This window comes from Ambystoma mexicanum, chromosome 4p (genome assembly GCF_040938575.1).
Source record: "Ambystoma mexicanum isolate Mex_15411 chromosome 4p, UKY_AmexF1_1, whole genome shotgun sequence".
NCBI lineage: Eukaryota > Metazoa > Chordata > Amphibia > Caudata > Ambystomatidae > Ambystoma > Ambystoma mexicanum.
Window position 1 is genome coordinate 89,139,544 of NC_090927.1, and position 17,238 is coordinate 89,156,781.

General features: G+C 55.1%; 1 protein-coding gene across 1 annotated transcript in view; it reads right to left on the minus strand.

Annotated features, from left to right (window-relative positions):
* LOC138452546 (WAP four-disulfide core domain protein 5-like) overlaps positions 1 to 17,238 on the minus strand; it is a 449,051-nt gene that overhangs the window by 322,403 nt on the left and 109,410 nt on the right. The window contains exon 2 of the mRNA XM_069604991.1: positions 15,283 to 15,429. Coding sequence (XP_069461092.1) covers positions 15,283 to 15,429 — 147 coding nt within the window. The remainder of the gene's footprint in view (positions 1 to 15,282; positions 15,430 to 17,238) is intronic.

The window sequence follows — 17,238 nt, forward strand, 5'->3', positions numbered from 1 at the left end:
AGTGGCTCAATGCATGGGAAGAGTTGCAGGCTCATCTTATGGGAAGAATTGCAGGCTCACCATATGGGAAGAGTTACAGGCTCATCATATGGGAAGAGTTGCGGGCTTACCATATCGGAAGAGTTGCAAGCTCACCATATGGGAAGAATTGGGGGCTCACCACATGGGAAGTGTTAGGGCTCATCATATGGGAAGAATTGCGGGCTCATCATATGGGAAGAGTTGCGGGCTCACCACATGGGAAGAGCTGAGGGCTCACCATATGGGAAGAGTCGGGGGCTCATCACATGGGAAGAGTTGCAGGGTCACTATATGGGAAGAGTTGCGGGATCACCATATGGGAAGAGCTGGGGGCTCACCACATGGAAAGTGTTGGGGTCTCATCACATGGGAAGAGTTGCAGGCTCACTATATGGGAAGAGTTGTAGGCTCATCATATGGGAAGAGTTGCTGGCTCATCATTTGGGAAGAGTTGCTAGCTCAGCATATGGGGAGAGTTGCAGGGCTCATCATATGGGAAGAGTTGCAGGCTCATCATATGGGAAGAGTTGCTGGCTCATCATATGGGAAGAGCTGCAGGCTCATCATATGGGAAGAGTTGCAGGGCTCATCATATGGGAAGAGTTGCTGGCTCATCATATGGGAAGAGTTGCAGGGCTCACCATATGGGAAGAGTTACCGGGCTCACCATATGGGAAGAGTTGATGGCTCATCATATGGGAAGAGTTGCAGGGCTCATCATATCGGAAGAATTGCTGGCGCATCATATGGGAAGAGTTGCAGGATCACCATATGGGAAGAGTTGCAGACTCATCATATGGGGAGAGTTGCTGGCTCATCATATGGGAAGAGTAGCAGGCTCATCATATGGGAAGAGTTGCTGGCTCATCATATGGGAAGAGTTGCAGGGCTCATCATATGGGAAGAGTTGCTGGCTCATCATATGGGAAGAGTTGCAGGGCTCATCATATGGGAAGAATTGCTGGCGCATCATATGGGAAGAGTTGCAGGATCACCATATGGGAAGAGTTTCAGACTCATCATATGGGGAGAGTTGCTGGCTCATCATATGGGAAGAGTTGCAGGCTCATCATATGGGAAGAATTGGTGTCTCATCACTTGGGAAGAGTTGCTAACTCAGCATATGGGGAGAGTTGCGAGCTCACTATATGGGAAGAGTTACGGGATCAACATATGGGAAGGACTGGGGGCTCATCAAATGGGAAGAGTTGCTGGCTCATCATATGGGAAGAGTTGCAGGGCTCACCATATGGGAAGAGTTACCGGGCTCACCATATGGGAAGAGTTGATGGCTCATCATATGGGAAGAGTTGCAGAGCTCATCATATCGGAAGAATTGCTGGCGCATCATATGGGAAGAGTTGCAGGATCACCATATGGGAAGAGTTGCAGACTCATCATATGGGGAGAGTTGCTGGCTCATCATATGGGAAGAGTAGCAGGCTCATCATATGGGAAGAGTAGCAGGCTCATCATATGGGAAGAGTTGCAGGGCTCATCATATGGGAAGAGTTGCTGGCTCATCATATGGGAAGAGTTGCAGGGCTCATCATATGGGAAGAATTGCTGGCGCATCATATGGGAAGAGTTGCAGGATCACCATATGGGAAGAGTTGCAGACTCATCATATGGGGAGAGTTGCTGGCTCATCATATGGGAAGAGTTGCAGGCTCATCATATGGGAAGAGTTGGGGTCTCATCACTTGGGAAGAGTTGCTAACTCAGCATATGGGGAGAGTTGCGAGCTCACTATATGGGAAGAGTTACGGGATCACCATATGGGAAGACCTGGGGGCTCATCATATGGGAAGAGTTGCTGGCTCATTATATGAGAAGAGTTGCTAGCTCAGCATATGGGGAGAGTTGCAGGGCTCATCATATGGGAAGAGTTGCAGGATCATCATATGCAAAGAGTTGCTGGCTCATCATATAGGAAGAGTTGCTGGCTCATCATATGGGAAGAGTTGCAGGGCTCATCATATGGGAAGAGTTGCTGGCTCATCATATGGGAAGAGTTGCAGGGCTCACCATATGGGAAGAGTTGGGGTCTCATCACTTGGGAAGAGTTGGGGGTCTCATCACTTGGGAAGAGTTGCTAGCTCAGCATATGAGGAGAGTTGCGGGCTCACTATATGGGAAGAGTTGCGGGCTCATATGGGAAGAGTTGCTGGCTCATCATATGGGAAGAGTTGGTGGCTCAATATATGGGAAGAGTTGCTGGCTCATCATATGGGAAGAGTTGGGGTCTCATCACATGGGAAAAGCTGAGGCTCACCACATGGGAAGAGTTGCAGGCTCACTATATGGGAAGAGTTGGGGTCTCACCACATGGGAAGAGTTGCAGGCTCACTATATGGGAAGAGTTGCTGGCTCATCACATGGGAAGAGTTGCTGGCTCACTATATGGGAAGAGTTGCTGGCTCACTATATGGGAAGAGTTGCAGGCTCGCCATATGGGAAAAGTTGCTGGCTCATCATATGGGAAGGGTTGCTGGCTCACCATATGGGAAGAGTTACCGGGCTCACCATATGGGAAGAGTTGATGGCTCATCATATGGGATGAGTTGCAGGGCTCATCATATCGGAAGAATTGCTGGCGCATCATATGGGAAGAGTTGCAGGATCACCATATGGGAAGAGTTGCAGACTCATCATATGGGGAGAGTTGCTGGCTCATCATATGGGAAGAGTAGCAGGCTCATCATATGGGAAGAGTTGCTGGCTCATCATATGGGAAGAGTTGCAGGGCTCATCATATGGGAAGAGTTGCTGGCTCATCATATGGGAAGAGTTGCAGGGCTCATCATATGGGAAGAATTGCTGGCGCATCATATGGGAAGAGTTGCAGGATCACCATATGGGAAGAGTTGCAGACTCATCATATGGGGAGAGTTGCTGGCTCATCATATGGGAAGAGTTGCAGGCTCATCATATGGGAAGAATTGGTGTCTCATCACTTGGGAAGAGTTGCTAACTCAGCATATGGGGAGAGTTGCGAGCTCACTATATGGGAAGAGTTACGGGATCACCATATGGGAAGACCTGGGGGCTCATCAAATGGGAAGAGTTGCTGGCTCATCATATGGGAAGAGTTGCAGGGCTCACCATATGGGAAGAGTTACCGGGCTCACCATATGGGAAGAGTTGATGGCTCATCATATGGGAAGAGTTGCAGGGCTCATCATATCGGAAGAATTGCTGGCGCATCATATGGGAAGAGTTGCAGGATCACCATATGGGAAGAGTTGCAGACTCATCATATGGGGAGAGTTGCTGGCTCATCATATGGGAAGAGTAGCAGGCTCATCATATGGGAAGAGTTGCTGGTTCATCATATGGGAAGAGTTGCAGGGCTCATCATATGGGAAGAGTTGCTGGCTCATCATATGGGAAGAGTTGCAGGGCACATCATATGGGAAGAATTGCTGGCGCATCATATGGGAAGAGTTGCAGGATCACCATATGGGAAGAGTTGCAGACTCATCATATGGGGAGAGTTGCTGGCTCATCATATGGGAAGAGTTGCAGGCTCATCATATGGGAAGAGTTGGGGTCTCATCACTTGGGAAGAGTTGCTAACTCAGCATATGGGGAGAGTTGCGAGCTCACTATATGGGAAGAGTTACGGGATCACCATATGGGAAGACCTGGGGGCTCATTATATGGGAAGAGTTGCTGGCTCATTATATGGGAAGAGTTGCTAGCTCAGCATATGGGGAGAGTTGCAGGGCTCATCATATGGGAAGAGTTGCAGGCTCATCATATGCAAAGAGTTGCTGGCTCATCATATGGGAAGAGTTGCTGGCTCATCATATGGGAAGAGTTGCAGGGCTCATCATATGGGAAGAGTTGCTGGCTCATCATATGGGAAGATTTGCAGGGCTCACCATATGGGAAGAGTTGGGGTCTCATCACTTGGGAAGAGTTGGGGGTCTCATCACTTGGGAAGAGTTGCTAGCTCAGCATATGAGGAGAGTTGCGGGCTCACTATATGGGAAGAGTTGCGGGCTCATATGGGAAGAGTTGCTGGCTCATCATATGGGAAGAGTTGGTGGCTCAATATATGGGAAGAGTTGCTGGCTCATCATATGGGAAGAGTTGGGGTCTCATCACATGGGAAAAGCTGAGGCTCACCACATGGGAAGAGTTGCAGGCTCACTATATGGGAAGAGTTGGGGTCTCACCACATGGGAAGAGTTGCAGGCTCACTATATGGGAAGAGTTGCTGGCTCATCACATGGGAAGAGTTGCTGGCTCACTATATGGGAAGAGTTGCTGGCTCACTATATGGGAAGAGTTGCAGGCTCGCCATATGGGAAAAGTTGCTGGCTCATCATATGGGAAGGGTTGCTGGCTCACCATATGGGAAGAGTTGTGGGCTCACTATATGGGAAGAGTTGCTGCTCATCATATGGGAAGAGTTGCAGGCTCATCATATGGGAAGAGTTGTTGGCTCACCATATGGGAAGAGTTGCTGGCTCATCATATGGGAAGAGTTGTGGGCTCACCATATGGGAAGAGTTGCAGGCTCATCATATGGGAAGATTTGTGGGCTCACCATATGGGAAGAGTTGCAGGCTCATCATATGGGAAGAGTTGCTGGCTCATCATATGGGAAGAGTTGCAGGCTCATCATATGGGAAGAGTTGCTGGCTCACCATATAGGAAGAGTTGCTGGCTCATCATATGGGAAGAGTTGTGGGCTCCCCATATGGGAAGAGTTGCAGGCTCACCATACGGGAAGTGGTGCAGGCTCATCATATGGGAAGAGTTGCTGGCTCACCATATGGGAAGAGTTGCGGGCTCATCATATGGGAAGAGTTGCTGGCTCATCATATGGGAAGAGTTGGTGGCTCATCAAATGGGAAGAGTTGCGGGCTCATCATATGGGAAGAGTTGCGGGCTCATCATATGGGAAGAGTTGTGGGCTCATCATATGGGAAGAGTTGCTGGCTCATCCTATGGGAAGAGTTACTGGCTCAGCTTATGGGGAGAGTTGCTGGCTCACTATATGGGAAGAGTTGGAAGCTCACTATATGGGAAGAGTTGCGGGCTCATCACATGGGAAGAGTTGCTGGCTCACCATATGGGAAGAGCTGAGGCTCACCACATGGGAAGAGTTGCTGGCTCCCCATATGGGAAGAGTTGCGACTTTTGAGAGCTTCTGAGATGGTCTTCCGGTCTCCCTCACATTGTACGGCCCATCAACTTAGTCCTTCTTTCTACTGAATTGTGGGAGCTTGTAAACAGACTGCATACAAGTATTAAGCGCCATAACAAAGGAGGTTCAGCACGTTTGGGGCTTTTAGGTGCTTCAGTCTGTAGTCTCCTAATTGCCCATCTGGTGCTCACCCTTTCTGCTAGCACTTGCCACCCCCCGTCCACTGTGTCTGCCCTTTGCGTTTCATCTCTGGGACTTATAGCCTGGCATTGGCTGTCAGCACCGCTTTATCGACTTCTCTCTTTCACCTGTCTTTTCATTTTATTTCTGAATTCGGGAGCACAGCCATTGGGACAGGGAATGGAGAAATCCATGGAATACCGAACTTCCTGCTGCAGCTGGTCACTAGTTCTAGAAGGCCTGTCGCAGGTGGCCTGTGCTTCATGGTGGCTCCCAGCTGCTTCCTACCCCAAGCCTCAACCCTGCTCTAGTGCAGACAGCAAGGAAAAGACTGCCTGTTCACCTGCACCACAGACACTCCCCTAACTCCCCCGCCCCCGCCTCCTTCCTGCTTCATAGGAGTTATGCAGATCACTCTGTTGCAACAACTCTCGAGCGCCTAGCAGCAATTGACTTTCTAGTTTGCGCTTTACACAAACAGAAATAATTCAAAGCAATGCAAAAAAAGAGCTTACACTAAATTGCTGTACAAAACGAGTAAATGCCGTACCAGGGCAATATACAGAATTGAGGGGTTCAGGGCGTGTTGTTTCAGTCGGATAAGCTGGGGAACAAACGCCTGGTTAAGGTTGGAATTTAATATATGAAGCATTCATAGATTGGAAGAGAAGAAAAAGAATGCGAGGGAGACAGTGGGGGCGGAGGGGGTGCGGGGGTGGCAAGAGAAGACATCCTATCCGGACCCTTCAGCTCTTTACTCACCCTCTTTGCTGATATCATCTGCCAGGACCAGTGCAGTGCACAGGATGGCAAGTGCCAAGGTAAGGCCGTGAACATGGAACCTCTTCATGCTGGCTATAAAGTTGCTCTCTCAATGCCCGCCCTGGGTTTGGCCCACTTTTATAAGCCTGCATTGGATGGGAGGCTAATCTGGAAAATAACTGGCACGCCTCGTGGCAGGTCTGTACCAGGCTCGCTGCCAGCCTTGGATCCCGAAACTGGTCTAGCAACGCCTCTCAAGATGCAACATGTAATGAAGACACGTTGATTCATTTCCACTTAATTATCATCATTTAATGTCCCAACTGTGAGCCAGTGTCTTTTTCGATTGGCATCATTACACCCGCTGCCACAGGGTGCAGCAGGAACAAAAGAAATATGTGCCCAGCTAGCAGTCAGCAAAGCATCCCAGTCCTTGGGGTTCAGCACTCCTGGTATGTGCCAAGCTAGCGGTCAGCAAAGCATCCCAGTCATTGGTGTTGAGCACTCCTGGCATGTGCCCAGCTAGCAGACAGCAAAGCATCCCAGTCCTTGGTGTTTAGCAGTCCTGGCATGTGCCCAGCTAGTGGCCAGAAAAACATGCCAGTCCTTGGGGTTCAGCAATCCTGGTATGTGCCCAGCTAGTGGTCAGCAAAGCATCCCAGTCCATGGCATTTAGCAGTCCTGGCATGTGCCCAGCTAGCAGCGAGCAAAGCATCCCAGTCCTTGGTTTTCAGCAGTCCCGGTATGTGCCCAGCTAGCAGTCAGCAAAGTATCCCAGTCCTTGGCGTTCAGCAGTCCTGGTATTAGCCTAGCTAGCGGTCAGCAAGCATCCCAGTCCTTGGGGTTCAACACTCCTGGTATGTGCCGAACTAGCGGTCAGCAAGGCATCCCAGTCCTTGGTGTTCAGCACTCCTGGCATGTGCCCAGCTTTTGGTCAGCAAGGCATCCCAGTCCTTGGTGTTCAGCAGTCCTGGTATGTGCCCAGCTAGCGGTCAGCAAAGCATCCCAGTCCTTGGTGTTCAGCAGTCCTGGTATGTGCCCAGCTAGCAGTCAGCAAAGCATCCAAGTCCTTGGGGTTCTGCTCCCCTGGTATGTGCCCAGCTAGCGGTCAGCAAAGCATCCCAGTCCTTGGTGCTGAGCACTCCTGCATTTGCCCAGCTAGCAGCCAGAAAAGCATCCCAGTCCTTGGTGTTCAGCACTCCTGGCATGCGCCCAGCTAGTGGTCAGCACAGCATCCCAGCACTTGGCATTCAGCAGTCCTGGTATGTGCCCAGCTAGCAGTCAGCAAAGCATCCCAGTCCTGGCATGTGCCCAACTAGCGGTCAGCAAAGCATCCCAGTCCTTGGCGTTTAGCAGTCCTGGCATGTGCCCAGTTAGCGGTCAGCAAAGCATCCCAGTCCTTGGCGTTCAGCAGTCCTGGCATGTGCCCAGCTAGCGGTCAGCAAAGCATCCCAGTCCTTGCTGTTCAGCATTCCTGGCATGTGCCCAGCTGGCAGTCAGCAAAGCATCCCAGTCCTTGGTGTTCAGCACTCCTGGCATGTGCCCAGCTGGCGGTCACTAAAGCATCCCAGTCCGTGGTGTTCAGCACTCCTGATATGTGCCCAGCTGGCGGTCAGCAAAGTATCCCTTTCCTTGGAGTTCAGCACTCCTGGTATGTGCCCAGCTGGCGGTCAGCAAAGCATCCCAGTCCTTGGCGTTCAGCAGTCCTGGTATGTGCCCAGCTAGCGGTCAGCAAAACATCCCAGTCCTTGGTGTTGAGCACTCCTGGCATGTGCCCAGCTAGCAGCCAGCAAAGCATCCCAGTCCTTGGTGTTCAGCAGTCCTGGCATGTGCCCAGCTAGCAGCCAGCAAAGCATCCCAGTCCTTGGGGTTCAGCACTCCTGGCATGTGCCCAGCTAGCGGTCAGCAGAGCATCCCAGTCCTTGGCATTCAGCAGTCCTGGTATGTGCCCAGCTAGCGGCCAGAAAAGCATCCCAGTCCTTGGGGTTCAGCACTCCTGGTATGTGCCCAGCTAGTGGTCAGCAAAGCATCCCAGTCCTTGGTGCTGAGCACTCCTGGCATGTGCCCAGCTAGCAGCCAGCAAAGCATCCCAATCCTTGGTGTTCAGCAGCCCTGGCATGTGCCCTGCTAGCGGTCAGCAGAGCATCCCAGTCCTTGGGGTTCAGCACTCCTGGCATGAGTCCAGCTAGCAGTCAGCAATGCATCCCAGTCCATGGCGTTCAGCAGATCTGGCATGTGAGATAGGAGAGGATAGGAGAGCTGCCAGCATGGGGGTATAGGGAGCTGCCGGCAGGGAGGATGGGGTTCTGGTGGCCGGGGGGATAGGAGAGCTGCCAGCATGGGGGCATGGGGGGCTGCCGGCAGGGGGGATAGGGGAGCTGCAGGCAGGGGGGATGGGGTGCTGCAGGCAGGGGGGATGGGGTGCTGCAGGCAGGGGGGCTGGGGTGCTGGTGGCAGGGGGGATGGGGTGCTGCAGGCAGGGGGGATGAGGTGCCTGTGGCATGGGGGATAGGAGAGCTGCCAGCATGGGGGGATGGGGGGCTGCCGGCAGGGGGGATGGGGTGCTGGTGGCAGGGGGGATGGGAGAGCTGCCAGCATGGGGGGCTGCCGGCAGGGGGGATGGGGTGCTGGTGGCAGGGGGTATGGGAGAGCTGCCAGCATGGGGGGATGGGGGCTGCAGGCAGGGGGGATGGGGTGCTGGTGGCAGGGGGGATAGGAGAGCTGCCGGCATGGGGGGATGGGGGCTGCCGGCAGGAGGGATGGGGTGCTGGTGGCAGGGGGATAGGAGAGCTGCCAGCATGGGGGGATGGGGGCTGCCGGCAGGGGGGATGGGGTGCTGGTGGCAGGGGGGATAGGAGAGCTGCCAGCATGGGGGATGGGGTGCTGGTGGCAGGGGGGATAGGAGAGCTGTCAGCATGGGGGCTTCCGGCAGGGGGAGATGTGTAGCTGCCGGCAGGGGGTTAGGGTGCTGGTGCCAGGGGGGATAGGAGAGCTGCCAGCATGGGGGTATGGAGGGCTGCCGGCAGCGGAGATGGGGTGCTGGTGGCAGGGGGGATAGGAGAGCTGCCGCATGGAGGGATGGGGGGCTGCCGGCAGGGGGGATGGGTGCTGGTGGCAGGGGGGATAGGAGAGCTGCCAGCATGGGGGGCTTCCGGCAGGGGGGGGGATGTGTAGCTGCCGGCAGGGGGATATGGTGCTGGTGGCAGGGGGGATAGGAGAGCTGCCAGCATGGGGGTATGGGGGGATGCCGGCAGTGGAGATGAGATGCTGGTGGCGGGGGGGATAGGAGAGCTGCCAGCATGGGGGTATGGGGGGTTGCCGGCAGGGGGGATGGGGTGCTGGTGGCAGGGGGGATAGGAGAGCTGCCAGCATGGGGGCAGGGGGGACTGCCGGCAGGGGGGATGGGGTGCTGGTGCCATGGGGGATAGGAGAGCTGCCAGCATGGGGGGATTGGGGGCTGCCGGCAGGGGGGATGGGGTGCTGGTGGCAGGGGGATAGGAGAGCTGCCAGCATGGGGGGATGGGGGGCTGCCGGCAGGGGGGATGGGGTGCTGGTGGCAGGGGGGATAGGAGAGCTACCGGCATGGGGGGCTTCCGGCAGGGGGGGATGTGTAGCTGCCGGCAGGGGGGATAGGGTACTGGTGGCAGGGGGGATAGGAGAGCTGCCAGCATGGGGGTATGGGGGGCTGCCGGCAGGGAGGATGGGGTTCTGGTGGCCGGGGGGATAGGAGAGCTGCCAGCATGGGGAGATGGGGGGCTGCTGGCAGGGGGGATAGGGGAGCTGCAGGCAGGGGGGATGGGGTGCTGCAGGCAGGGGGGATGGGGTGCTGCAGGCAGGGGGGCTGGGCTGCTGCAGGCAGGGGGGATGAGGTGCCTGTGGCATGGGGGATAGGAGAGCTGCCAGCACGGGGGGCTGGGGGCTGCCGGCAGGGGGGATGGGGTGCTGGTGGCAGGGGGGATGGGAGAGCTGCCAGCATGGGGGAATGGGGGGCTGCCGGAAGGGGGGATGGGGTGCTGGTGGCAGGGGGGATGGGAGAGCTGCCAGCATGGGGGGATGGGGGCTGCAGGCAGGGGGGATGAGGTGCTGGTGGCAGGGGGGATAGGAGAGCTGCTGGCATGGGGGGATGGGGGCTGCCGGCAGGGGGGATGGGGTGCTGGTGGCAGGGGGGATAGGAGAGCTGCCAGCATGGGGGGATGGGGGCTGCCGGCAGGGGGGATGTTCGCTGGTGGCAGGGGGGATAGGAGAGCTGCCAGCATGGGGGGATGGGGTGCTGGTGGCAGGGGGGATAGGAGAGCTGCCAGCAGGGGGGTATGGGGGCTGCCGGCAGCGGAGATGGGGTGCTGGTGGCAGGGGGGGTAGGAGAGCTGCCGGCATGGGGGGCTTCCGGCAGGGGGGATGTGTAGCTGCCGGCAGGGGGTTAGGGTGCTGGTGCCAGGGGGGATAGGAGAGCTGCCAGCATGGGGGTATGGAGGGCTGCCGGCAGCAGAGATGGGGTGCTGGTGGCAGGGGGGATAGGAGAGCTGCCAGCATGGAGGGATGGGGGCTGCCGGCAGGGGGGATGGGTGCTGGTGGCAGGGGGGATAAGAGAGCTGCCTGCATGGGGGCATGGGGGCTGCCGGCAGGGGGGATGGGGTGCTAGTGGCAGGGGGGATAGGAGAGCTGCCAGCATGGGGGGATGGGAGGCTGACGGCAGATGGAAGGTGGGGTGCTGGTGGCAGGGGGGATAGGAGCGCTGCCAGCATGGGGGGATGGGGGGCTGCCGGTAGGGGGGATGGTGTGCTGGTGGCAGGGGGGATAGGAGAGCTGCCAGCATGGGGGGCTTCCGGCAGGGGGGAATGTGTAGCTGCCGGCAGGGGGATAGGGTGCTGGTGGCAAGGGGGATAGGAGAGCTGCCAGCATGGGGACATGGGGGGCTGCCGGCAGGGGGGATGGGGTGCTGGTGGCAGGGGTGATAGGAGTGTTGCCAGCATGGGGGGCTGCCGGCAAGGGGGATGGGGTGCTGGTGGCAGGGGGGATAGGAGAGCTGCCAGCATGGGGGATGGGGGGCTGCCGGCAAGGGGGATGGGGTGCTGGTGGCAGGGGGATAGGAGAGCTGCCAGCATGGGGGGATGGGGGGCTGCCGGCAGCGGAGATGGGGTGCTGGTAGCAGGGGGGATAGCAGAGCTGCCAGCATGGGGGGATGGGGGGCTGCCAGCAGGGGGGATGGGGTGCTGGTGGCAGGGGGAATAGGCGAGCTGCCAGCATGGGGGCATGGGGGGCTGCCGGCAGGGGGGATGGGGTGCTGGTGACAGGGGGGATAGGAGAGCTGCCAGCATGGGGGGATGGGGGGCTGCCGGCAGGGGGATGGGGTGCTGGTGGCAAGGGGGATAGGAGAGCTACCAGCATGGGGGGCTTCCGGCAGGGGGATGTGTAGCTGCCGGCAGGGGGGATAGAGTGCTGGTGGCAGGGGGGATAGGAGAGCTGCCAGCATGGGGGTATGGGGGACTGCCAGCAGCAGAGATGGGGTGCTGGTGGCGGGGGGATAGGGGAGCTGCCAGCATGGAGGTATGGGGGGCTGCCGGCAGGGGGGATAGGAGAGCTACCAGCATGGGGTGATGGGGGGCTGCCGGCAGGGGGGATAGGGAGCTTCAGGCATGGGGGATAGGGGTGCTGCCGGCAGGTCGATGGGGTGCTGCTGGCAGAGGGGATAGGAGAGCTGCCAGCATGGGGGTATGGAGGGCTGCTGGCAGGGGGCATGGGGTGCTGGTGGCAGGGGTGATGGGGTTCTGGTGGCCGGGGGGATAGGAGAGCTGCCAGCATGGGGGTATGGGGGCTGCCGGCAGGGGGCATGGGGGGCTGCCGGCAGGGGGGATGGGGTTCTGGTAGCCGGGGGGATAGGAGAGCTGCCAGCATGGGGGGATGGGGGGCTGCCGGCAGGGGGATAGGGGAGCTGCAGGCATGAGGGATAGGGGTGCTGCCAGAAGGGGGTATAAGGGGGCTGCCGGCAGGGGGGATAGGGGTGCTGGCGGCAGGTCAATGGGGTGCTGCTGGCAGGGGGGATAGGAGAGCTGCCATCATGGAGGTATGGGGGGCTGCCGGCAGGGGGGATAGGAGAGCTACCAGCATGGGGTGATAGGGGGCTGCCGGCAGGGGGGATAGGGGTGCTGCCGGCAGGTCGATGGGGTGCTGCTGGCAGGGGGGATAGGAGAGCTGCCATCATGGGGGTATGGGGGGCTGCAGGCAGGGGGGATGGGTGCTGGTGGCAGGGGGGATAGGAGAGCTGCCGGCATGGGGGTATGGGGGCTGCCGGCAGGGGGGATGGGTTGCTGGTGCCCAGGGGGATAGGAGGGCTGCCAGCATGGGGGGCTGGGGGGCTGCTGGCAAGGGGGATGGGGTGCTGGTGGCAGGGGGGATAGGAACTGCCAGCTTGGGGGGATGGGGGGCTGCCAGCAGGGGGGATGGATTGCTGGTGCCCGGGGGGATAGGAGAGCTGCCAGCATGGGGGATGGGGGGCTGCTGGCGGGGGGATGGGGTGCTGCTGGCAGGGGGGTTGGGGTGCTGCCGGCAGGAGGGATAGGGGAGCTGCAGGCATGGGGGATAAGGGTGCTGCCGGCAGGGGGGATAGGGGTGCTGCTGGCAGGGGGGGCGGGGTGCTGGTGGTAGGGGGGATAGGGGAGCTGCCGGCAGGTGGTTAAGGGAGCTGCCGGCAGGGGGACTGGGGAGCAGCCGGAAGGGGGGGATGGGGAGCTGCCGGCAGGGGGGATGGGGTGCTTCTGGTCATGGTGGACTTCTCAGCCGCCTCTGTTTCCAAGAACCAAGTTGTCATGATCCTCACATTGCTGCTTGTGGAAGCTAAAAGCAGGAGTCTGGCATAAAATATGCCACGATCTAGACATTGGTACTTGTGGAAGCTGAAAACAGGCCTCTGGTATGAATTGTGCCATGAGCCACACATTGTTGCTTGTGGAAGCTGAAAGGAGGGATCCACTAATTGGTGCTTGTGGAAGCTGAAAGGAGGGATCCACTAATTGGTGCTTGTGGAAGCTGAAAGGAGCAGTCTGGCATGAAGGGTATCATGATCCACACATTGATGCTTGTGGAAAATGGAAGGAGGGGTCTGGCATGAAGTGTATCATGAGCGACACATTGGTACTTGTGGAAGCTGAAAACAGGCCTCTGGTATGAATTGTGTCAATATCCACACATTGGTGCTTGTGGAAGTTGAAAGGAGGAGTCTGGCATGAAGTGTGCCATGATCCACACATTGTTGCTTGTGGAGCTGAAAGGAGGGATCCACTAATTGGTGCTTGTGGAAGCTGAAAGGAGCAGTCTTGCATGAAGGGTATCATGATCCACACATTGGTGCTTGTGGAAGCTGAAAGGAGGAGTCTGGCATGAAGGGTATCATGATCCACACTTTGGTGCGTGTGGAAGCTGAATGGAGGAGTCTGGCATGAAGGGTATCATGAGCCACACATTGGTACTTGTGGAAGCTGAAAACAGGCCTCTGGTATGAAATGTGTCATGATCCACACATTGGTGCTTGTGGTAGTTGAAAGGAGGAGTCTGGCATGAAGTGTGTGTTGATCCACACATTGGTGCTTGTGGAAGCTGAAAGAGGGATCCACACATTGGTACTTGTGGAAGCTGAAAACAGGCCTCTGGTATGAATTGTGCCATGATCCACACATTGTTGCTTGTGGAAGCTGAAAGGAGGGATCCACTAATTGGTGCTTGTGGAAGCTGAAAGGAGGGATCCACTAATTGGTGCTTGTGGAAGCTGAAAGGAGCAGTCTGGCATGAAGGGTATCATGATCCACACATTGATGCTTGTGGAAAATGGAAGGAGGGGTCTGGCATGAAGTGTATCATGAGCCACACATTGGTACTCGTGGAAGCTGAAAACAGGCCTCTGGTATGAATTGTGTCAATATCCACACATTGGTGCTTGTGGAAGTTGAAAGGAGGAGTCTGGCATGAAGTGTGCCATGATCCACACATTGTTGCTTGTGGAAGCTGAAAGGAGGGATCCACTAATTGGTGCTTGTGGAAGCTGAAAGGAGCAGTCTTGCATGAAGGGTATCATGATCCACACATTGGTGCTTGTGGAAGCTGAAAGGAGGAGTCTGGCATGAAGGGTATCATGATCCACACTTTGGTGCGTGTGGAAGCTGAATGGAGGAGTCTGGCATGAAGGGTATCATGAGCCACACATTGGTACTTGTGGAAGCTGAAAACAGGCCTCTGGTATGAAATGTGTCATGATCCACACATTGGTGCTTGTGGTAGTTGAAAGGAGGAGTCTGGCATGAAGTGTGTGTTGATCCACACATTGGTGCTTGTGGAAGCTGAAAGAGGGATCCACACATTGGTGCTTGTGGAAGCTGAAAGGAGGAGTCTGGCATGAAGTGTGTGATGATTCACACATTGGTGCTTGTGGAAGCTGAGAGGAGGGATCCACACATTGGTGCTTGTGGAAGCTGAAAGGAGGGATCCACACATTGGTGCTTGTGGAAGCTGAAAGGAGGAGTCCGGCATAAACTGTGTGATGATTCACACATTGGTGCTTGTGGAAGCTGAAAGTGGGAGCGTGGCATGAAGTGTGTGATGATTCACACATTGGTGCTTGTGGAAGCTGAAAGGAGGGATCCACACATTGGTGCTTGTGGAAGCGAAAGGAGGAGTCCGGCATAAACTGTGTGATGATTCACACATTGGTGCTTGTGGAAACTGAAAGGAGGGATCCACACATTGGTGCTTGTGGAAGCTGAAAGGAGGAGTCCGGCATAAACTGTGTGATGATTCACACATTGGTGCTTGTGGAAGCTGAAAGGAGGAGCCTGGCATGAAGTGTGTGATGATTCACACCTTGGTGCTTGTGGAAGCTGAAAGGAGGGATCCACACAATGGTGCTTGTGGAAGCTGAAAGGAGCAGTCTGGCATGAAGTGTGCCATGATCTACACATTGGTGCGTGTGGAAGCTGAAAGGAGGAGTCGGGCATGAAGTGTGTGATGATTCACACATTGGTGCTTGTGGAAGCTGAGAGGAGGGATGCACACCTTGGTGCTTGTGAAAGCTGAAAGGAGGAGTGCTATATATAAATAACCAGTACTATGATTAATGATTCGGCCAGATTCCTTGCATGATTCAAAGCCATAGTTTACACTGCACACCTCACCTGGGTTCACTGGATTGGTACAATTCATGCTGCATGACAGCCGGCAGCACTTCTGCTTATCGGGGCATTCATTGTCTCCCTGGCAACCTTTAGGCACAGGATCCAAGTAACACATTATGCCTGGTGATGGGCAAACACCGGGTTTCACTGTAAAATAAATGGAAATCTATTAGACGTGTCACTAACACCTAATACTAATGGGTATCACGAGGGGCAGAGGATCCTCCACGTGTGCTCAGAATGAATTCTAAACAGATGACCCCATGCATTCAGCAACATGTTCTGCTCCGCTTGCACTGTGGCTGGAACACCGTGTTATCACCATTAGACTGACACGTGTTTAGCTGCTGACTCTCAAGGCCAGATGGCAACGAGAGAGAGAGCAGAAAGCTCAGACACACCTAGGGCCTGATTCCCAAAAGGCGGCGCAAATGAAAGGAGCACAGAGAATGGATGTGCTGGCCAGCTCCCTTGCATACGTTAGTGTCGAGAGTGTGTTGCTGGGGGCGCATTTCACTCAGACGGGCCATTAAAAGGCCCATCGGGGTGAATTGCTTTAAAAAAAAAAAACAATCGGAATCCCTGTTTAGGAGATGACCAGTGCCTTAAGTGGGTAGAACAGTTTTTGGGATCACTTTAGCAAAAATGACCTTGGCTCCGTGCACACTTTTGAGCATAAAACTATGCAAAATGAGTACTCTCTCTGTTTATCTTGCAGTTTTTCACATATTTTAATTATTTGAACACAAAGTATATATGATGGTGGCAAATATCAGGCGGGGACCTTCCGGGGGGCCCGTCCCACACAACATTAGCAGGACGCATTATCCTGCCGCGGCTGAAGCCGCGACGGGAGATGCGTCCGCCATTTTAATGTCAGGCAAGCCGACAGAAGTGCCAGCCAGGCACAGCGTTGCTATGACTGGCTGGCACTTCCATCAGTTACTGTAAATTCCTATGGTGACCCCTCAGGTCATCAAAGGAAGTTACAGTCCCTTTGTTTCCCCAGATCGTCGAGGGTTCTTTCACCCTCAGCGAACCTGGGGATTCCTGTGTTTCTGTCTTTATAAAATTCAATCCATCTTTTATAAAGCTTTGCCGACGGACAAAGACGCCTCGGGCTTTGTCCATCGTCAAAGCTTTATAAAAGATTGATTTAATTGTGTACTTTTCAAGCCATCTTTTATAAACAGAGAAATGTTTTAAAAAAGATGGTTTGAAAAGTACACAAACTATAAGGTACGCACTCAAATATATAACTGTTATATATCGGTGTGCATACCTTACTGTGGTTTGTGTACTTTTCAAGCCATCTTGAAGTACACAAACCATAGTAAGGCACTAAAACAAATGTATAAATGTATGCATTTTTATATTCATGTGTGTACCTCACTATGGCTTGTGTACTTTTAAGCCATCTTTTATAAACATAGAAATATGTTATCTATTTCTATGTTTATAAGAGATGGCTTGGCCCTGACGAAGACAACTATAAGTTTTTTCTTTTTTGACTTAACTAGATCACTTTTGTCGTCGAAACTACACTTATGATGATATTTTGTAATGATATTCTCGTAGTAGGCACTAAGCACTTTTTGACAATCATGCTCATTACGACCCTGGCGGAAAGTAACTGACATGACCGCCATAGCGCAAACAGCGTTTCCGCCACTGCACGAAGGAGCAAAGTGCGGCTGATTCCGACCCATCGGGCACGAGCATTACGCCATGGCGGAAGTGCAAAGTCCGCGACGGCGGAAATGACCCCAAAACGCCCCTTACCGCCGTCGTACGCTGCCCTAGGTGCAATACCGCCAACCATCTAAGCGGTCACCGGAATGAGCGGCCGGCGCAAACTACGGCCACCGTAAATATACGGAAACGGAAGCTAAAACATGGGGCCGGAACGGGAAACAGCACACCGTACACCTATAAAACAGAACCCCCACACAACCA